At 36.2% G+C, this 20,773-nt stretch overlaps 1 protein-coding gene across 1 annotated transcript in view; it reads right to left on the reverse strand.

Moving 5' to 3' along the window:
- The window catches only part of CFAP47 (cilia and flagella associated protein 47), a gene marked incomplete at both ends in the record, with an annotated part of 301,646 nt that overhangs the window by 274,926 nt on the left and 5,947 nt on the right, over nucleotides 1-20,773 (reverse strand). The window contains 15 exon segments of the mRNA XM_082784753.1: nucleotides 738-860; nucleotides 2,074-2,204; nucleotides 3,209-3,453; nucleotides 4,119-4,335; nucleotides 6,633-6,729; nucleotides 6,874-7,063; nucleotides 8,976-9,128; nucleotides 9,506-9,716; nucleotides 13,164-13,353; nucleotides 14,032-14,267; nucleotides 14,869-15,002; nucleotides 15,822-15,982; nucleotides 16,637-16,865; nucleotides 18,623-18,761; nucleotides 20,125-20,240. Of these exon segments, the coding sequence (XP_082640879.1) occupies nucleotides 738-860; nucleotides 2,074-2,204; nucleotides 3,209-3,453; nucleotides 4,119-4,335; nucleotides 6,633-6,729; nucleotides 6,874-7,063; nucleotides 8,976-9,128; nucleotides 9,506-9,716; nucleotides 13,164-13,353; nucleotides 14,032-14,267; nucleotides 14,869-15,002; nucleotides 15,822-15,982; nucleotides 16,637-16,865; nucleotides 18,623-18,761; nucleotides 20,125-20,240 (2,572 nt within the window).

The following is a 20,773-nucleotide window of genomic DNA, read 5'->3' on the forward strand; positions in this document are numbered from 1 at the left end:
CTATCATGAAGATTTAATATTCTTACAAGGTGAACCTTTATAACATATAATAAACAAATTACAAATTCAAATAAAACAATCACATAGTACCAAAATAAAGTATGAACAAAAGTTCTGAGGATTTTAATCAGAACAATTCTATGTCACTATTTAAATATAGCAAATCATTCTGTGATCAGAAGAACGAATGAGGTTAGGTTTACTACTAATTCATGGTTTATGTGTTTACCTGCTCTGGCTCACCTCTTATCTAATTCACATTATAGCCTACCATCCTCTTAGTTGTTAATCTAGCAAAATAATCACATTTGCTGTGACTGGTCTGAGTCTACGCATGCATTGACTGGACAGCCAGGGTGAGAATAAGATGACCAGCCAGTTCACTTCCTCTCTCTAAATATAAAAACATCCAAGGTGTAAATGCCTTTTTATAGGGTACACCAATACAGGATTCTTGTTTCACCTATGGTTTTCATGCAGCTTCTGGAATCTTTTCAAGGAGTTTTTATCTCTTTGTGAGACACTACCACTTTGTCAGGTTTGGATTGGTGGATAGACAGACACATAGGGACAGAATTCCTCTTCACATAAATCTTGTTTCATCTAAAAACTAGACAAATGAAGCAGTTCTATCTAATAACTGAGAATACAAAGCTGTAACACGATCTGAAAAAATGCACTCCCTTCTCCTCCCCACCCCCAAGTAATTAAACGTACTAAAAGTAATTTTAGTTTACTTTGAAGTAGGCATGATTGTATCCTGTGTTTTGAAGAATGGCTGTCTTACAAGTAGATAAACCCACTGGACAATGACCGAACGGTATCCTTTGTTCTATAAACTGAACTTTCGTGGTACCAAGCTGTCAAAAAATAAGAGAAAGCAAAAACAAGCAAACCAAATAGCATATTACTAAGTATAAATAAATAATCAGCCTTATTTTCTTTTCATTACATAGTAAGTTAACATACCTCTGGAAATGTATAAATCAGAATAATTTAAACAGAAAAATATACATTTTAAAAATGGGACAACATTTAGACAATATATTGAATTTGTCTAGATTCAAAGTTAATAGATACATTAGATACATAGATACTCAAATACATTTTTAAGTTAATTTAAAGGTAAATAAAAATATTTTAATTAATTTTAATACCACAAGCTCTATGTTTTTTTTTCATCTCAAATGTGTGAGCAGGACAATATACTTTTTAATAGAAGTAATTTTTAATAGCAGTAATAATACAGTAATAATAGCAGTAAAAATGACAATATTCTAACTTGCACACAGCCTGATTTTCGTTATGATAATTTCCAACGTTACAAAGGAAAAAGCTACCATGAAAAGCTACCAGTCATATCAAAAGGAAGGGGGAAAGTCTTATTTGCATTCAAAATGTTTACATATAGAGCATGCAGCCATCAGAATAGTTTAAAAAATAAAAATAAAAAAATTCTCATTCACACTTCCTGGCACGTAACAATACATATCAAATGATTCACCAAATTTCTTATTGCTGGAAAATCTCTTATTTTGTCATAGGATTCCTTCTAGAAATTTATTCTATTCCACCTTAAAATAATTTGAGATTCTCTTTGCCACTGTTCAAAAAACTGTCCGGAACAAAATAGCAGAAAACATACTCAAATAACAGGACAAAATTATGTTACAGCCAATCCACAGGTGTTATGCTGAAGCTATTCATACTCAAAAAAAAACTTTATATTTTCCTTTTCCTTGATCTGTATCCCTTTAACATACATATAAAGAACTATCATATCAACTCTCAACCTTTGTTTAGCTATATTAAGTAAGCCAAGAAGAACAATTACATACATATAAAGACTACTCAGTTGTGAGTAGTATAGGAAGGAAGTATATAACCACAGCAAAGACAAAAGCAGTTTTGCCTTCTCCATCATTTCTTTGGAGCAACACGCTTTTTGTAAATATGTCAGGTAGAAATTACATAAAATTAAAATATTTTTTGAATGCTCAACCAAAGAAACGTATTTATGAAATTGCTTGTTAAAAAAATTTGCTTTTCTAAATCTGTTGTATGATGTGTTACCTTTGCAAAACATTTCAACCTAATTGTGTTTCCTTTACGCACACACAAGTTGAATTCTCCTGCTTCTGGGGAGTTGAACCCTGGATGCCAAACAACTTCACACTCTAAGTCTCTATAGGGCTCCACAAAGCCTAAATAACATGAAGAATTATTATAGTCATACACATTTACAATTATCAAATTATGTTGTACAATTACAATAACACAAGCACATTAAAATTAAATGACTTTCCATTATTGAGCACAAAGCCTACATTTCAAAGATGTTGAATGGTGTAATGAATTAAATAAAGTTAGTTTCTGAATTCTCACATCAATTGCATAACATCAGTTTATCAGCATCCTACAGTAAAACACATTCAAAGTTCATTGATTTTTTTTTTTGCCTCAAATTACCCAAATATTAAACTTTAACAAAAAATTTAAAAGAACAGACAGCCCTTCTGGTAGACTAATACCTCTGGGAAGGAGCATATGCTTTTTCTTGCTTGCAATTGATTCTGAACTCAGAATCAAAATATCTTATTTCTCAAGAATCAGTGCACACCAAGCTCTTCATCTAGCCAAATCTTTTTTTTTTTTTTTTTTTGCATTGAATAATGCCAGCTCGGTTAGCAGTTAGTTTTTTTTTAAATAATGAAGTTCCAACATACTCTTACAGAACACTGTTTTTCAAATGAAAAAAAATGTCTCACACACTTCTAACAAACATCAATCCATAGTGCAAGTGAAACTAATGCCAGGCTGAATTATATTTGTGTCACTCACACTGTCTACATCAAATTCTAGTAGCTTTGTTCATACAGAACTTTTGGAAAGCTCTTTAAGAGCCATGTGACATTGGTAACTGCCATTAAATGGCTGCCCCACTTTTTAGATACCAGCAATTTGAGCTCAGAAAATTGGCTACATGAGAGCTGCTTGTTGGACACAGAAACAACAAACTGGACTTAGCACATGCTAGTAGGGTTTACATAGGGAATGCTGCTCTGGTATTAACACTCTGATCTGGTACTACTTCGGGGATAAACTGATGCTGAACCAAATACAGTTTACATAATCACCTGGATGTTTGCCTTATTTAACATTATTGACACTTAAGATACATGAATACATATGTATTTGCATAGCATACCTTTGGCTGGCTGTATAGAAAATGCAGTTCCTTTATCTGTAGTTACAGGTTTCCAAGTAAACTCAGCAGAATGGTTTCTGGTATTGTATACCCTGACAGTTGCTCTAAATTCTGTCTCTGCCAGGTAGCCAGGAATAGGATTTAAAATCAGTTCCCTTTCAGACAACTGGAGTTCAACAGACACTGCATTTGCAATGACCAGCACGTGCCCAGGATGTTTGTTGTTTATTGTGTAAGTAAAAGATCTGTAGTATAAAAATAAATATTTCTCAGTAGCATTTTTAGATTTATTATGCTGTAGTCAAAGAAAAAAATATGTGAAATCTAATCATTAGGAAGAAAATACAGGAAACAACTGAATATGAACAAAGTTCAGACTGACAAGAAAAAAGCTATCTGTAATAGATTCACATGCAACTTAAACCACCTGAAAGGTGAAAATCATCCCATGGGATTATCAACTTCATATTGTTTGTTCACAAAAGCATTATAAAATGAGAATTCCATCTTGACACCAGATATATAGAAAACAGTTTGCCTATAAATTTACCAAGAAGGAAGTGTATCAATAGTTACAAGCACAGATACAGAGATGCAAGACTGACAGAAAGAGCACAGTATTTTCATAAAGTTTATCCTACCATATAAAGTATAACAGCACAATTTTTGCTGATATACAGGTGGCACTGTGGTTATATATGCTCTTGCCACAACAGACTTAAAAAAAAAAAAAAAAAAAAAAACATTAATAAAAAATGTTTGCAACATAAATCTGCTTGTTATTGATATTACCACAGATCAGTGTTCACCAAGTTTAATTACGCCAAGCTTAAAATAGCCGCATTATATTTTTATTTATTCTACTATGCAAAATAATTATGTGAAACAAAATAAATATAAGAAACCTTACTTTTTAAACATTCCAAGCTTTTTTGTCTCAAAGACGACTGGAATATAAGTCTTTGTAAGCGGAGGCACCACCTGACACAGTGGACTTGTCTGCTCTAGTTCATCTATTTCAATCTCAATTTGTATCCATATATGGACTAACAAGTTATTGACGATATGTAGTTTTCTGGCAGTTGTAGAATACACACAAACATCACCAAAGTCCATAGTAGAGGGACCTGGAATACAGAAGAAATAAGATCTTCAACATTAAATGGTGAAAATTAATATAAGAAAACATAACTACTAAAGGAAGCATACTCACTAAACTACTAAGGAAACACAACTACTAAAAAATTCTGATCAAAACATTTTAGTCCCCAAATTTACTGACTTACCTAAAATAACTCTGTGGTGGAACAAATTCACATTTAAATTTGGAAGTATATATTTTCCTACCTATTGCAACCCAAAAGTCAACACCAATATTTATTTAATTCTGTCTTAGACAGCGATTTAAATGGGAAAAGCAAGGTGTTAATGACAAAAGGCAATATTAGTAAATATTTTCTTTAATTAATCAGATATTTAACTGGCTAGAAAAACAACGATTAATGATAAGAGTACTTATTTTATTTGTTCCTTGACATGTGACAATTTGTTTTCATAATTTGAAACCAAGATTATATATTTTGTGGTGACAAAATGATCTCTCCTGTATTTACTGCTATCACTGATTTTTATGCTGGTCTGCAAACTTCACTGCTTATTGCACTAATCAAACATTTTTATAAAACCGTACATACTTTTTCTATTTATATGGTTATTTTTATGGTATTTATTATTTACTTTTCCCCAAATATATTGGTATACACAGCTAGAATACTGAAGTTCTAGCTTCAATGAAAATTAAAAAGACAACCCAGAAAGTAATGAAGTTTTTCATTTTGAAGCTAAATAATATGACAGGACCTTGTGACCTTAAAACAGACCTGTTTTAATATCTATATTAGGTTTATGTGGCAATGTTTTGGTAGTGGGGGGGCTGCAGCAGGGGCCTCTGTGAGCAGAGCCCAGCAGCTGCCCCATGTCAGACCAGAGCCAGCTCCAGCCACCTCCAAAAGGGACCAGTCACTGGCCAGAGTCAAGCCAGGGAGTGACGCCGGGTGGGCCTCTGGGAAAGCACAGTTAAGAAAAGGAAAAAACGCCATGCAACACCATCTGGGAAAGAGGTGTGAGAACATGCAGCCCCCCAGGTGAGTGCAGCAGGAGGTGCTCCAGGCAGGCAGCAGCAGTTCCCCTGCGGGCTGTGCAGGGAGAGGCCCCTGGTGGAGCAGGCTGTCCCCCTGCAGCCCATGGGTCCCACATGGAGCAGATCTCCATGCTGCAGCCCCCCCATGGGTGGAGGAGTCCCCAGTGGAGCAGGTGGATGTGGCCTGGAGGAGGCTGCGGCCCATGGAGAGCCCCTGCAGGAGCAGGCCCCGGGCCAGAGCTGCAGCCCGTGGAGAGGAGCCCACACAGGAGCAGGGGGTCTGGGGGGAGCTGCCGCCCATCCGTGGGGGACCCGTGCTGGAGCAGTTTGCTCCTGGGGGATGGATGGACCCTGTGGGACGGAGCCGTGTGGGAGCAGTGCTTGACATGGGCAGCATCCCCACACTGGAGCAGAGAAAGAGTGTGAGGAAGAGAGAGCAGCAGAGACAAAGCGCTATGGACTGACCACAACTCTCGTTCCCCCTTCCCCTGCACTGACCAGGAGGAGGAAGATTAGAGTGTATTGGGGAAGCCATTTTTAGTTGCTTTTAGTTCTCCAGAAGAGAAATAGAAGACTGCTTTAGTCAGATATTAGTTGGCAATAAATTATATTAACCTGCTTTATGCTGAATCTGTTTTGCCTATGACAGTAATTGATGAGTGATCTCGCTGACCTTATCCTTGCCCTTGAGCCCTTTTCCATGTTTTTTCCCCCCGTTCCTTTGAGGAAAGGGAGTAGGAGAAAAATGTGGTGGAGTTTAGCTGCCCATCAGGTTGAAAGCACCACAGCCCAACATGTTGTTAATAGATGAACCCCTCACAAACTTTAGACGGCACTCCGCATCACAGAGCTTCCCACTGGAATTATTTTGAAGGAGAATCCTGAAGAAGTTTTACTCTGTTGGGCCATTACTATTATCTCAAAGAAACATTTTGAAGACTCCCACAAACACTGATGATATTAATGCTGATCTAGATATTACCCAGTACAAGCCATAAGAGTATGAGCAGCCCTCATGTTATGCAGCATTCATTTCTCCATAATGAGCTATACCATAACTGGTCTTTAAAGAAAGCTCTCCGTTCACACTTCAATACCTAATTGTATCTCCCTATCGTCTGCTGAGTACAAAGCTTCAGTTAAACACTAATGTATATATCAAGCTACCACCGAATTAATCTGTTTTCTATTTAAGGTGAAAAATTATGAACATACACTGTGTTGCTACAAATAAGTGCTTTTATAACAACCATATTTGTTTAATAACAAAAGTAAAAATCTTACCAATTAGTATTTGATGAAGCTGTTTGGGTGTCAAAGTTAGACTACAATCTTCCTTCTCTTGGGTAGAGGATGGCATAGCACTAAGCCTGCTCCAAATCTGGGATAAGCACAAGACATTTTCTCAGAACGGAACCAAAATTTACTATTCATATACATATATATATATATACACATGTGTGTGTGTGTGTGTCTGTGTGTTAAACATTTTATGTTTACATTATTACCGAAGCATTTAACTTACTTCTTTAACTGAAGATTTAGACGCACTTGCTGACAGTCTTCGACTAGTTAATGGGCAATTCTCATCTAAAGAAAGCATTTTGAACTGTAACTCCTCCTTGTGAAGATCTGTGATTGAGATCTTTGGTGACACAAGTCCTTCTGCAGGTTTAAGGCCTATGCTCACAGAATTATTATAAATATAAAACTGCCTATAGGCAAGGGGAAAAAAAGAATAAGGAAATCTAGAATTTTGAGCGTTTTATGTTCTACACTTTAAACTACCTAAGATTATTTAATACAACAAATAATACTTTAAGTGAGGATATTTCATTAGAAAAAAATCAAATATAACAAATGCATTTAAAAGTCTTTTATATCTTTTATTGTTTAGACAAGGACTAACAACCATTGCATGTTTGTTAACCATTGTTAACAACTGTCAACCATTGCATGCCTAGCTAAATGTATTAAAAGTATTATGGCTACCAGAATGTAATTATATCATGTCTAGAATATACCTTGAAGAACAACGATGTCGTAAAGTGACACACTTAAAAGATAACAAATGACAAGATAACAAAGGATCCTTTAATATGTGTATGTTTGAGCTGGACCACTTATAGCTTAATTTTCTGATCAGTTACCTTTTCTTGATCATGGTTAAGCGCCAATCAATTTCACCTGCAACTATGCAATTTTAAACTTCCAGAGAACTTACACAGAGGTATCATATCAAGTATTTAGAAAATTATACTGACTTCAATAACAACCGTAAATTCATCTGGTAATTGTGAAATGTGCCTTTCTGTTCTTGCTCCTCTTGAAACACACCTTTAATGTGTTATGGTCATATAAGTTATGGTCACAGAAACAGCACAATACCAGTGCCTTCCAAGAAAACCATGTACCCTGTGCATGCAGAAAAAAATACAATACATCCATCTCTGCAGGCCTTGTTTGAATCATGACATATGTACACAGAACAACTTAAAATTGAAACTATGTTGAGGGATTTTTGAAACAGCAAAGATCCCATGACTTGCTGCAGCTGAGCAAACCAACTCTATGAGAAGACTATGACGACTATGAGAAGTTCCCATGACAGTGTTTCCACATTGCCCAGTTGAGGAATTTAGAAAAATATTGTTGCCAGCAGCTGGCTTCAAGGACGGGATCTACGTGACTGCTAATCACAAGTGGGTTGTTTTCTTGCAGGTGGGGTTGTTCTCTTGCAGTTGTTTGTCTGAGTGCTTTTGACCAATAATCTTGTGTGAGACACTATCCGCCCCTGTTAAGTTCGCTATAAAAGTCAGGCTATTTGGGTAATAAAGGGGAGCATGATCTGACCATACTAGTGCCTGTCGTGTTTTCGGCCGTTCTTCCTGCAACAAAACTACAACAATAACCCTCTGCCCATATACATTTTTAAATAACAAGTTTTGAGACTTACCAGTCTTAAGGTATTACTTCTCTTGCCTTGGAGGAAGGTTTTACAGGCTTTTATTTTTTAATAAAATGCATATTTTTAATAAAATTAAAAACATCAGAACTGTCATGTAAAGTTTTCCCAGACTATAGTTTTCCAAGGTTTGTTCCACAACATACCAAGCAAACACAGCAAATTCTTACTCCATAAATTTGTGTTAGTTAAATCTAGAATGCCAGCACCATCCTTTGATCTTCTCAGTTACACTGCACAAGTTATATTATAACTCACTTATTGAACCCATCACTATGGGTGAGCTACACATATTGATTAGAAATACATACGATTTATTATATATAAAAAAAGATTCCAGCACAACCATAAACACTTTTTTGCAATGAGCCACAAGCAACTCTTCATAAAACCTGGTATCTTAAGTTCATCGTAGGTTTTATTTCAAGTTCCATGGCCTTGAACCTAAGTTTTGCCCTGGAAGTAATCTTCAAGTGTCTAAATCAATGCTTGACCAAAACTGGTTTTGAATACTTTATAAATGAAGATCCCAAGACCATAAGCATTTCTGGATGCGATAAAATTCGGCATAAGATTGGTGCCACTAAATCTATTCTGCATGTATACATATATTTTTCATACAAGCCTCAAGTGTTTATTTATCCTTCAAACAAAAGTCTTACCTGGTGGCATCTTTCTGCAAGCGACACTGCCTTAAACTAGAAATGAAATCGGCATAGTATTCCTTGTGTACTTCTTTCAACAGTTGTTCATAGTCAGTATAAGAAAACTGTGGATCTATGTAATTATATCTCTCAGTCTTTGTAAAAATAGTCCTAAATATTGAGAAAGAATCACAATTTCATTATTTGTATTAAATGATTCTGGGTTTTCTTAGAACTATAATATATTGATTTTGCTACATATATTTTTCACCCCAAACATTCTTTTTATCACAGCTTATTATTAATATTTGACCTTGTAAAGGCAACCATAAAAATAAAACACAAACTGTAATAGCTACATTTGTAGTTTCACACACACAAATACAAACACACACACACACAAAAAAGAGGTGCAAGAGGTTCATAGTTAATGAATTTTAGACAACTTTCAGACTGAAAAAAAGACAGTAAGCTGTCATGAGTCTTAATCTACTGTGCAGTATATATAAATTATTATTTTTAAATATTATATTTGCTTAATTTGTTACCTGTATTTTTTATTCCGTTCGCTAGGCCTAATGCTGGCAGAGCGGTCATTAGGAAAAGCTATAAATGCACCCTTATAATTTCTGTTTATCTCGTGAGTATGAATTTGTGTTTGGGTTGATTTAAGCATTGCCACAGGTGCAATATCAGTGCACTGTCCTGTGCCATCAGCTACAAACTGTCCAGTTGCATTGGAAATCATTGGTGTTATACCTTAAAATTCAAATAAAACACGTTACATACAATTATACTAGACCTCTCAAAACAAAATTCAAAGTACTATATCAGACAAAACATTTCATAATTTATAATTGTTCACCCAGTAACCCAACCAGCAGTTGTCCATCCTACTGTTTTCCTCAGACATGAGTACCATAACAAGAGCCAACAACTTTCGTCACAGTCAAATAAATACCGGAGCCCAAACCACTTCCGTTGTGTCCAGCTGGGGCACTTTATCTTGCATGTACACACAACCAAACACTTAGAGCCACAACTGTGACGGCACTGTCTGCAGCGTCCTAAAGCTTGTCACAAGGGCTGCAAAAGCAAGTTTTTGACAGACTCCCAAGCTACTACAACATAAAGGAGAGCTCAAATATTTTTCGGTGAAATTTTAGAAAAGCACATATAGATCACAGAGGAAAATAATGACAGCAACAAGTCCTTGTGTTTGCTCACCTCTCCTTATATAAAGATACCTATGTTTAAAGCAGCACTAAAAATAAATAATTATTGGACTGCACCTTCCTCCCCCCACGAAAACTGATACATTAAACACAGTAGTTCTATCTACTTTAGCCTTAACCCTGATTTGTCTAAAATGGCTACAAGAATAACTATTTTCTATAGTCCAAACTATTGGAGACACACAGGCAAGCACAAAAACACATCCACAGAGACTGGGAGAAGTGAACAGGAAAACACAGTCCGTTGATATAAGGATCTGATAACCTTCACATTCCCCCCACATCACAATGAAGCTTAAAAGCAAAACATGGGTATCAGTAGCCTATATAACAGAGATGTTTCTCATAACATCTCTATTATCCCGCAAGTTGGAGCAGAATGGGGTCACTAATAGAATAAATGGTAGAAAACAGGATTTTGAAAAGCTGACAGCCACCAGGGAATATGAGAAGGAAATCAAGAAATATCACTAAAGTTTAAACTCTGATTATCATTACCATTTGAAATAAATAAATAAATAAATAAATAAATAAATAAATATGTAAAAGTATGCATATGTGTGTATGGCCAAATCTTGCCTGACAAATTTGGTGGCTTCCTATGACAGGGTTACAGCATTGGTGGATAAGGAAAAGCAACTGACATTGTCTACCTGAACTTCTGCAAAGCTTTTGACACTGCCCCACACAGCAGCCCTATCTCTAAATAGGACAGACATGGACTTGACAGATGTACCACTCAGTGGGCAAGGTTTCTGGATGGTTGCACTCAATAGCTCAAGTGTCCAAGCGAAGATCACTATCTAGTGTTCCTCAGGGGTCAGTACTGAGACCAGCACAATTTGTTGGTGACACGGACAGTAGGATTGAGTGCACCCTCAGGAATTTTGCTGATGACACCAAGCTGTGCAGTGCAGTCAGCACGCTGTAGTGAAGGGATACCATCCCCAGGGACCTTGATAGGCAGGCCTGTATGAAACCCATGCAGTGCAGCAAGGCCAAGTGCAAGGTACTGCACCTGGATTAGCACAATCCCAAACATGAATATAGGCTAGGCAAGGAATGGACAGAGAGCAGCTCTGCAGAGAAGGGCTTAGGGGTACTGGTAGACAAAAAGCTTGGCATGGACCAGCAATGTACACCTGCAGCCCAGAAAGCCAACCGTACCCCGGGCTGCATCAAAAGAAACATGGCCAGCAGGTCCAGGGAGGTGACTCTCCCCCTCTGTGCTGCTCTCTTGAGACACTGCTGGGAGTGCTGCATTCAGCCTAGGGCCCCCAGCGTGAGAGACCTGAACCCATCAGAGTGGTTCTAGAGTAGGGTCACAAACAAGATCAGAGGTCTAGAACACCTCTCCTATGAAGACAGGCTGAGAAAGCTGAGGTTATTTAGCTTACGGAAGAGAAGGTTCTGGGGAGACCTTACAGCAGCCTTTCAGTACTTATAGAGGGCTTACAGAAAAGATAAGAAGGGACTCTTTATCAGGGAAGATAGTGATAGGATAAGGGGTAACAGGGTTAAGCTAAAAGAGTGTAGCTTTAGATTAGATGCAAGGAAGAAATTATTCACTCAGAGGGTGGCGAGACCCAGGCACAGGTTGCCCATAGAAGCTGCAGATGCCCCATCCAGGGTTGCGTTCAAGGCCAGGCTGGATGGGGCTTTGGGCAACCTGCTCTGGTGGAAGGTGTCCCTGCCCATGGCGGGGTGACTGAATTTAGATGATCTGTAAGGTCCCTTCCAGCCCAAGCCACTCTATGATTCCATATACATGTATACAATCAAGAGCTGTTTGGAAATGTATTATACGTACGTATTTCATAAGGACTCAAAATATGAACCAAAACGTTGATCTACAGAAATATACTTTAGTAGTACTTTTGAAAGAGGAAAAACACAGATTCTGTATTTCATATAAACAATCATCAGAAGTTCTGGGATTTATTAAAACTGTAGTTTCTCATCAATTCTTGATTGCCCTGGATATGAAATACCTACCTGAAAGTACCAAAAAAGTCCAGTAGCTTATCAACCACTCTGATACTTGTAGAAAGAACAGCAGTTTTGTAGGCGACTCTACAGTTCATATAATGACTTCCTGTTTTTACTTCTCCTCAATACTTTCAGTGAATAAAATGGATATTGTCTTTCTGTTTTTCCATTAATCAACACATCTTCAAGTAGGCAGCAGTATGTTAAGGAGTATTCAGCTACCCTCCTCTAATTCATCTACACACAGAAGTCAGATGCACCACTATACAGCACAGTGCTGTTGCACTAGTACTACCTGCAGATACTACGGCACATTTGATGCCACAAAAAGGTAATTTTTCCATGACTGGTTTTAAAATCCAGCAACGGGCTTAGTCAAATCTACTGTTAAGTGGTTGTTCATCAAACAAATTGGGAACATGATACCATGAGGAAAAATTTATCAAGAGGCCAACTACTGTATCACCTGAAATACTTTCATGCTGTCATAGGCTTCATCGGATGGGAAGAACCAATGGATACAGCCAGCTAGCAGGCAGTATTAACTGGCAAATTCATTTGGCAGTAGTGACTTACAGCCAATAAAGAACACCCTGTTCTCCATCTAACTTTTTTCCCCCTGTGCTTTACCTCTCTCTGTTGAAAACTTGAGCATATTAGCACTGTGTAATGGCACCTGTCAAAAACTGAAACCTTCATTTTCTGATGTATAAAAGTTAAATAAAAATACGATTAAAAATTAGGAAATTAGGAAAATGCTTTAGGAATTCAATTTTTGTTAAAATACAAACCATTTTTTCTTGCCATTATTTTATAGTTTTTTTGGGTATACATTTTGCAGCTGAGCATTCTCTCAACTCCCAAGAGAAATTACTTTTTTAAAAAACTAAAATAGTAAGTGAAAAAATCTTTCCAAAAATGTTAAAAAAGTGTACTTCTAAAAGTGTTTTATCACGTCGCACTTATCTTTTTAGTATCTTACCAGGATTAATCTTGAATACAATGTTTTTTGGCTTAGATTTGCACACACCAATCAAGCTCAGGTATATTTGGTGAAAAGATTTTGTCTTCGAAACCTGTAAATTGTTTTCTAGTCCTGTACCAATGATATCAACAATTTGCTTCACTTTAAATGTTCCTATTTGATGCGGAGAAAATGAAAATATCACATCCTGTAAAAGAAAAGTTATGAGACATTATGAAGAAAAGAAATCAAATAAGTTGTAAATTAACTATTTGAGTTACTTCCCTTCCCAGTTACTCCTAAAGATCTGTATTTAACCCCGTGCTTTAAAAATACGCCAGTGGCTACACTTAGCCTAGCAATATATGTATCATGCTACAAATTAGAACATCAACAAATTCTTGCTAACTCACTTCTGAGACACACTGTTCTCTTGCTTCCTGAGTTAGAGTTCTGTTAAATTATAAATGCCTCCATATTCAACTTAAAATTAACATAGCTTCCTCCGTTAAAGAAGTATGTTACTCAGGTATTTGTGATTAAGTGAAGGAAATGAAAATAATCCTAACAAAGGTTTGAGTTTAAATTGCTCTGCTCAAGTCAGTAAAATTCCCCCCAAAAAAGTAAAGCCAGGCAAAACCTGCGTCAAGTTTCCTTATTACTACAATTATCTTTTCCAATTTTAAAATAATACCTGTTGCTTCCTGAAGTACAGGTAAGAGCATTAAATGACTCTACGAAAGCCGGAAAAAAAAATATACATTTGGCTGGTATTAAATATAATGGAACTATTCTATTTTAATTAAAAAAAAAAAAATCTAGTACTGACCCATGTAGAGTAAAATAATCTCTTTGTCTACATAATCTATGGGAAAGAGGTAATTACCTTTGTAGAACATTTTTTTATTTTTCCTTTTTCAGGAGAAATATTAAAGTGAGCAGTCCTGCGGAAACTGAATTTTACTGGAAGGGACTCAGATTCATTTTTGAGTGTGCACACAACTTGTGTTTGTTCACCTGAGAAACAGTCCATAAACTTAATAACCGGTCCTGGATTAAAAGTTAACATGACAGGAATCCCAGAACCTTTCAGAGCCAGCTCAGTGTGATGAGGATGATTCACTGTATTAGAAAGACATATATACACATTAAATAGTAATGAAATAAAAAACACAATAAACCTTGTCACTTGTTTTAGCTAACAAGCAGAAAATTCATACTATATTTGTATGGTTGCAAAAGTGGAGCCATACAGTTATGCAGTATGATTTATGATGCAGTCTTCTATAAACTTTGAACTCAGGCTTACTTATAATGGCAGCTAGGTACTGTATTGTTCTTTCACTAAGAAATCTGAGGATGAACAGATACTCGCTTGAAAACACCGAATTATTACCAAAGTGCTGGTGACTTGCAAACAGCTGCTGTTTTTTTGTTGTTTTTTTTTTTTTTTTTTTTTTTTTCCCCTCCCCTCTATTCCAAATATTTACCATTACATTTAAGCTTTAGGTGTTCACTACTAGCTCTTCTTTCTACTCATGATTAGAACTGGTTTTTGTGCTGAGGCTTAAAAGATGTATTTTATTTTTTTTAATTGATATAAGATAGACACAAGTTTCCCATAAAATTAATAAGTGGAAGATTAAGAAACAAAAATCAAGATATACAATCTTATCATCCAGATATACATTTCTGATAGTGACTATATGTTTCTGTAACATACTTGTGATCAGTGTGGTACCATCACCACAAGCCTTCAGATAGCCATCTTTATTCCCAACAACCTCAAATCTCAGAAACAGTACATAATCTTGTTTTGGTGACAAGTCATTCACTCCAAAGGCCTTTTTAAATTTCCTGTAAGAATCACAATGTCTAATTACTAGACGAAAGAAAAAAAAAAAATTTCATCATGTAATTCAGCTGTTGCTATCGATTACAGCTTTAAATGACCTTTACACTTCAGTTCAGAAAATGGGAAAGTAACAAATTTAACCGAACACTATATGTATGACTATGCTACTAGTCATTTGGTATCTTTTCCATTCTCATACATCTACAAAAGTTTTCTATAAGTGATTCACGTGCGTGTAATCTTTAAAGAAGAGTTTCAGTAAGAAAATTTGCTTTTTCAATTTATTCTTTTTCTCCCCCTTGCTTGAAGGAGAAATGTTCCTTTACTATTTTGTAATTTCAAGGAAAGCTCGCAAATGTTTCATTCTCCTGGTAATGAAATATCTATTCTTTACCATTTCTGCAAATATGTGACATCTTCATGAAATAAGTCTGCAGTCCTGAAAAAGGCATTTAATTTGACACCACACAACTCAACAATCTTTAGAGATTCAACATATTTAACTGGAGAAGTAATTAGTTCCCTTTGCAAAAAATCTAATAAAATTCTTCAGCTTAAACAAGCTGAACCAATTCCTGGTTCAAAGGCATCCTTAATGAATTATAAGACATCTCCCAGATAATCACTTCTGACTTGGCTTTATCATTTTTAGTATCACACCAAGGAATTTCTTTTAACACACATAAGTATCAAGTAATTAAAAAAAAATCTGCATATTAACTTAAAATGATTTCTCTAAACTATTATGTAAAGAGATGTGGTAGAGAAGCAAACTTTTTTTTTTTTTTTCTTGTTTGTAATTTGGGCCATTAATAACTCACTTTGGGCTAAAGCACAATGTAAGAAAAGACTTCTCATAAGGTAGCAAGGTTCCTTGATTGGGAAAGCACAGGATCAAAGTGGAAACATTTACACCTTCTGTTTTATTTATGAGGCTTAAATCTTGTAAAACAGCATCTGCACTCCTCTGAAGATCTGTTCCCTAAAAAAAAATAATAATCAAAGTATGGATATATCAACAGTTCAGCCAGCTCTAACTACCCTTTTGTTTTGCTTTTTTCCCCATGCATGGTTTCACATCTTACAAAACAAATAGAAAGACATAATGTAAATAATGCCAGTAAGACATAGTTCCATATCACTCAGCTAATTAACTACTTCTATGTCAATGTTTTTAATTCCCTTTTTTATAAAACATGATGCTTACTCAGATTACTTCACTGTCAGAGATAAGCAAGTGAAACTAAGCATTTAACACCTTGGAAAACCAAAATGTGTTTTGACAACTCCTATATAGCTTAATCATAACAAGTCCACTAAATCAAGCATAACCACTCCTGAAAAAAATAAAAAAGAAAAAAAGAGACTGGGTGGACAATGAGGGAAAACATACTTAACATCATTAATGCTACGGTGTCACACAGTGAAACAGAAATACTGAAAAAACTTAATTCCAAGGTAAATATATAGTAAACAATTTGCTGATTGGACAGAAGTGACAGGAAGTTTATTGATCAGGAAATAGCATGACATAGAAAACAATGCTAGAAGATGAATGTTGAGAAAAGAATGTGAATGCAGAAACAAAAACAAGTCTTCAACTAAACTAAATTTAAAACAAAGAACATTTTCTTACCATCTCTCCTCCAATGCTATTGTCTTCCAGTATTGCTACCCAGTCCATACACTCTGGACTTTTATTGTATAAACATATTTGTTCGGTCTTTGAAGACCCAAAGTAAACTGATCCAAAATTAATGCATTCCAATACATTTCCAGAAGACACTCCTAGAACTTTCAGAATTTGTTCAACCACAACAGCTTTGATCCATACTTCAGTGCAGCCACGTCCTTCCAACTCCACTCTGTCAGTAACAGTAGCATGTAACAGGTAATGTACAAAAATGTTAGAAACAATCAATTTGTTTTATGCAAAACTAAATCAAATCAAAGCATTTCAACACAAATTGTCATCTCTCCATAGATAACCTAAGCAAAAAAAATGTGTACTTGACAATACAACACCTAATAGATATATATCCAATCAGAAGGAATCACACATTAAAATGTGAGGTTTGGGGGAGACTTCTTCAATTTTCACTTTTTCCTTCCCCCTACTTTTCTTTGTTTTGTTGGAAGACTGTTATTTGAAACAATAGGAATAACATCTCAAAAGAATCAGAGATGTCCACAGATGATATATTGTTCTTTTACCTCTGCCAATTGTTGTGTCTAGCTCCCTATTTTGGCGTATACTTAGCAATTTTCCTCTCAGGCAACTGGGGAAGAAGTTCATCTGAGAAAGCACAGAACTGTTGCGATTCCTTCCTGAATGCTTATTCACGATGATAGCACAAAACCCAAAGGGTCATACAGACACTGTACAAGTCTAAACTAGACTGCAGAAGGCAGTGGCTGCTTAACCAACATGGGGTGAGGAAGACAGTAGTAGTACCCTGGAGTTCAAAGACGGAAAGGCAGAATGTGTGACACTTTGCAATCAAAAGGTTGAAACTCAATAACCAGAGAAATGCATTCCATATGAAGGTGGATGCAATTGTGATGCCAAATACAGATATAGGCTCCTCTGTCAATAACTAATAGAACTCTTCTCTTTTCATTTAATTTCCTTTTCCAGAGGGCTACAAAATGAAAGAACAGGAATAAGAGCTCAACTTTAAGTCAAAGATCTTCTAAATTTAAGTAATATAACAAAACGGAACAGGAAAAAATAACACACATACCCTTTTTGCTACTAGAAGAATATAGGATTGAAAAGGGCTTTCCAGATTTGTATCAACTCCAAATTCTGACACTGCCTAAAAAGTCTATATTTACAATCTGAAAGAAGACTAGGTGCAAACATAAAAACAGTGTATTCTTGAAAGTGTTAATGGTTATGAACAGATTCCTTCTGTTGAAAATAAGATACACCAATGGACATCATAATGTTTTCTGAGACTAGTGAAACACATCCAACCAAAAGAAAAAGAGCAAAGTTATAGAAATCCAGAAAAAATTGGTGGTGTGGAAGGTACAGAACACTGCAGGTAGAAGATGCAGAAGCTCTTGGTTAGCAGCACATAGAGATGTGCACACATGCCATGTAATTACAACTTACAAGAAAATTCTATAAAAAACAGCCAGGTACACCACCTGTGCATCACTGTTCCACGGAGATCATAGAATCATAGAATATCCTGAGTTGGAAGGGACCCTTAAGGATCATCAAGTCCAACTCTTGACACCGCACAGGTCTACCCAAAAGTTCAGACCATGTGCCTAAGTTCACAGTCCAATCTCTTCTTAAATTCAGACAGGCTCGGTGCAGTGACCACTTCCCTGGGGAGCCTGTTCCAGTGTGCAGCCACCCTCTCTGTGAAGAACCCCCTCCTGACGTCCAGCCTAAATTTCCCCTGCCTCAGCTTAACCCCGTTCCCGCGGGTCCTGTCACTAGTGTTATAATATAAACATCAAGTTCATTTAATGAAAATAAGCGTTGAAGACAGGAATTGACACTAGGGAGCTTTATTTATATATAGTAAACAAATTCATAGTAAAATCTTTAGAATTAATTTTAAAAAATGTATAGACCTGTATTCCATCAGTCATACTCACTCACTTTATTACTTCTTTGATAACTCTTGGGACATCTGTACAGATAGCCACTTTAACCACCTTTAAAGAATCAGGCTCCACCACTCCACTGGTAGGTTCTATATTAAGTAACACAACCCCATCATATGATATCTCAAATGTACCTAAAAGGAATAATACATTGCACAACTTAGAAGTTGTAGATCGATATTTTCCTATGAAACATTTGCATTCACAAATGACATAAAGCAGGCATTTACAAGCAGTACATTTTCTTATGGAAACAGGAAACACAAAGTTAACCTTTTCCAAAACTATTTCTAACAGAGTACAGCATTCTTCCCAGGATTTTTGAAATGAAACATCCACATATTCAATGCAACTGTGCAAGTTGTCATTGCAACAGGAAAGGTACTTACATTCCAGTCAGAACTGAATATATCACAAAGCCATTATAAGTAACATTTTTATAAATTTGGGAATATTTTATGCACAGCTCTAGGCAGCCACAGTCTAGAAATTTCACAGATCCAAAGAGAGATCTATTACCTGCAAATAGTAATACTTTTCATAGCTTGATTCATACACTATCCAATTAATTGCAGAAGAGAACAGTTAATCTTTCTCTGACATACAAACATTTGTTTAAATGTGAAAAGATTAGTAAATGTCTATTTCACCAGCAGCACTAATTTTTTGCCATTATAGGTAGCAAGAAATTGTTTCAAATGTTGTAGGAAAAACATACTGTTTTACCTCAAACAACAGCTGATCTCTAATATGACATCAGAAGCAGGAACAAAGCACTCATACTTTTAGCACGAGATATGAAATGCCTTGATTCACAGGCTGCATACAGCACTTCTGCTGCTGTAGTTTATATGATGCCTGCCAGCACAACCTGCTGTGTTCCGATTCTGAGACTACACACACAGATTGAGCAGCTCTGCCTTTGTCTGCCCTTGATAAATTCTTCACTAACCACTGCTTTTATTCTAATTTTGCATGTGGCCAATGGATCACTTGCAGAACGCACAGGTAGGTAGCTCAGCATCACCACACAGCTCTCTCACTCCCCCTCCTCAGAAGAAAGAGGGGGAGAAAATCTGATGGAAAAAAGGCTTATGGGTCTGCAGGGCTGGTTCCCTCACATGTTCTTACTCCTCTCTCCCAGCTGCTGTTGCATGGTGTTTTTCCTGTTCCTTAACTCTGCTCTCCCAGAGACCCACTCAGCATCACTCCCTGGCTCGGCTCTGGCCAGCAGCAGGTCCCTTTTGGAGCCGGCTGGAGCTGGCTGTGGTCTGACATGGGGCTCTGCTCACAGAGGCCCCTGCTAAAGCTCCCCCACTACCAAAACTTTGCCACATAAACCCAATACAAGAACCTTTAGCTATAATAGGAATAATAGAAATAACGCAGAACTTCAGTTAATTCCTACTTAGCCACTGAGGTGTTAACTCACAAAAAAAAAATACATTTCCTAAGAAAATAAATATTTTCATAATTCAGTGCATATTTAATATTTACCTGATGATGATCCATGGTTAGCAATACTGATCTCTTTACTAATTACTTTACTGTTTGCAGTCACTGTACCAAAATTAATCTCTGACTCAGTTTCCAGATAACAGCATGGAATTAATCTGCAGAGAGAAGGCATGGTTTTATTTTCCCCAAAGTTGAAAATACATTTGCATTTTTAAAGAAATTTGATTAAGCACCACGTTGGAAGAGTTCTGCTTTTCTTCTAGTCCTCCTACTAATGTTTATGCAACTCACTCCAGCAGTACAAAATACATTAAAAAGATCTATTAATTCATTTAATTTAATAACTAATGACTGCAACTTTAAAATAAGTTAGCCTCGAGCAATTACTCAAAATGGAATATATGCATTTTTATTTAACTCTAAATACCTATTTGTCATACAAAGTAGTTTAAATAGTTTACTAGAAAAGTGTTCACTGTATTGAGTTGGTCGTATCTCCAAAGTTAACATCCACTGTCTTTCATTGTCAGCTGCCTGAAATAAAGTAGAGAAAAAACATGCATGCCAATTTCAATTTACAGTCTTCTTGTTTTATAGATACTTCACATGGCTTCAGCAAAACTCGTTAAAACATAGGAAGCGTATAATGACACAAGTTCTTGCTGTTACTTATTTAAGAGCATCAGCA

The sequence above is a fragment of the Aythya marila genome (genome assembly GCF_965140915.1).
Source record: "Aythya marila genome assembly, chromosome: 1".
Classification (NCBI taxonomy): domain Eukaryota; kingdom Metazoa; phylum Chordata; class Aves; order Anseriformes; family Anatidae; genus Aythya; species Aythya marila.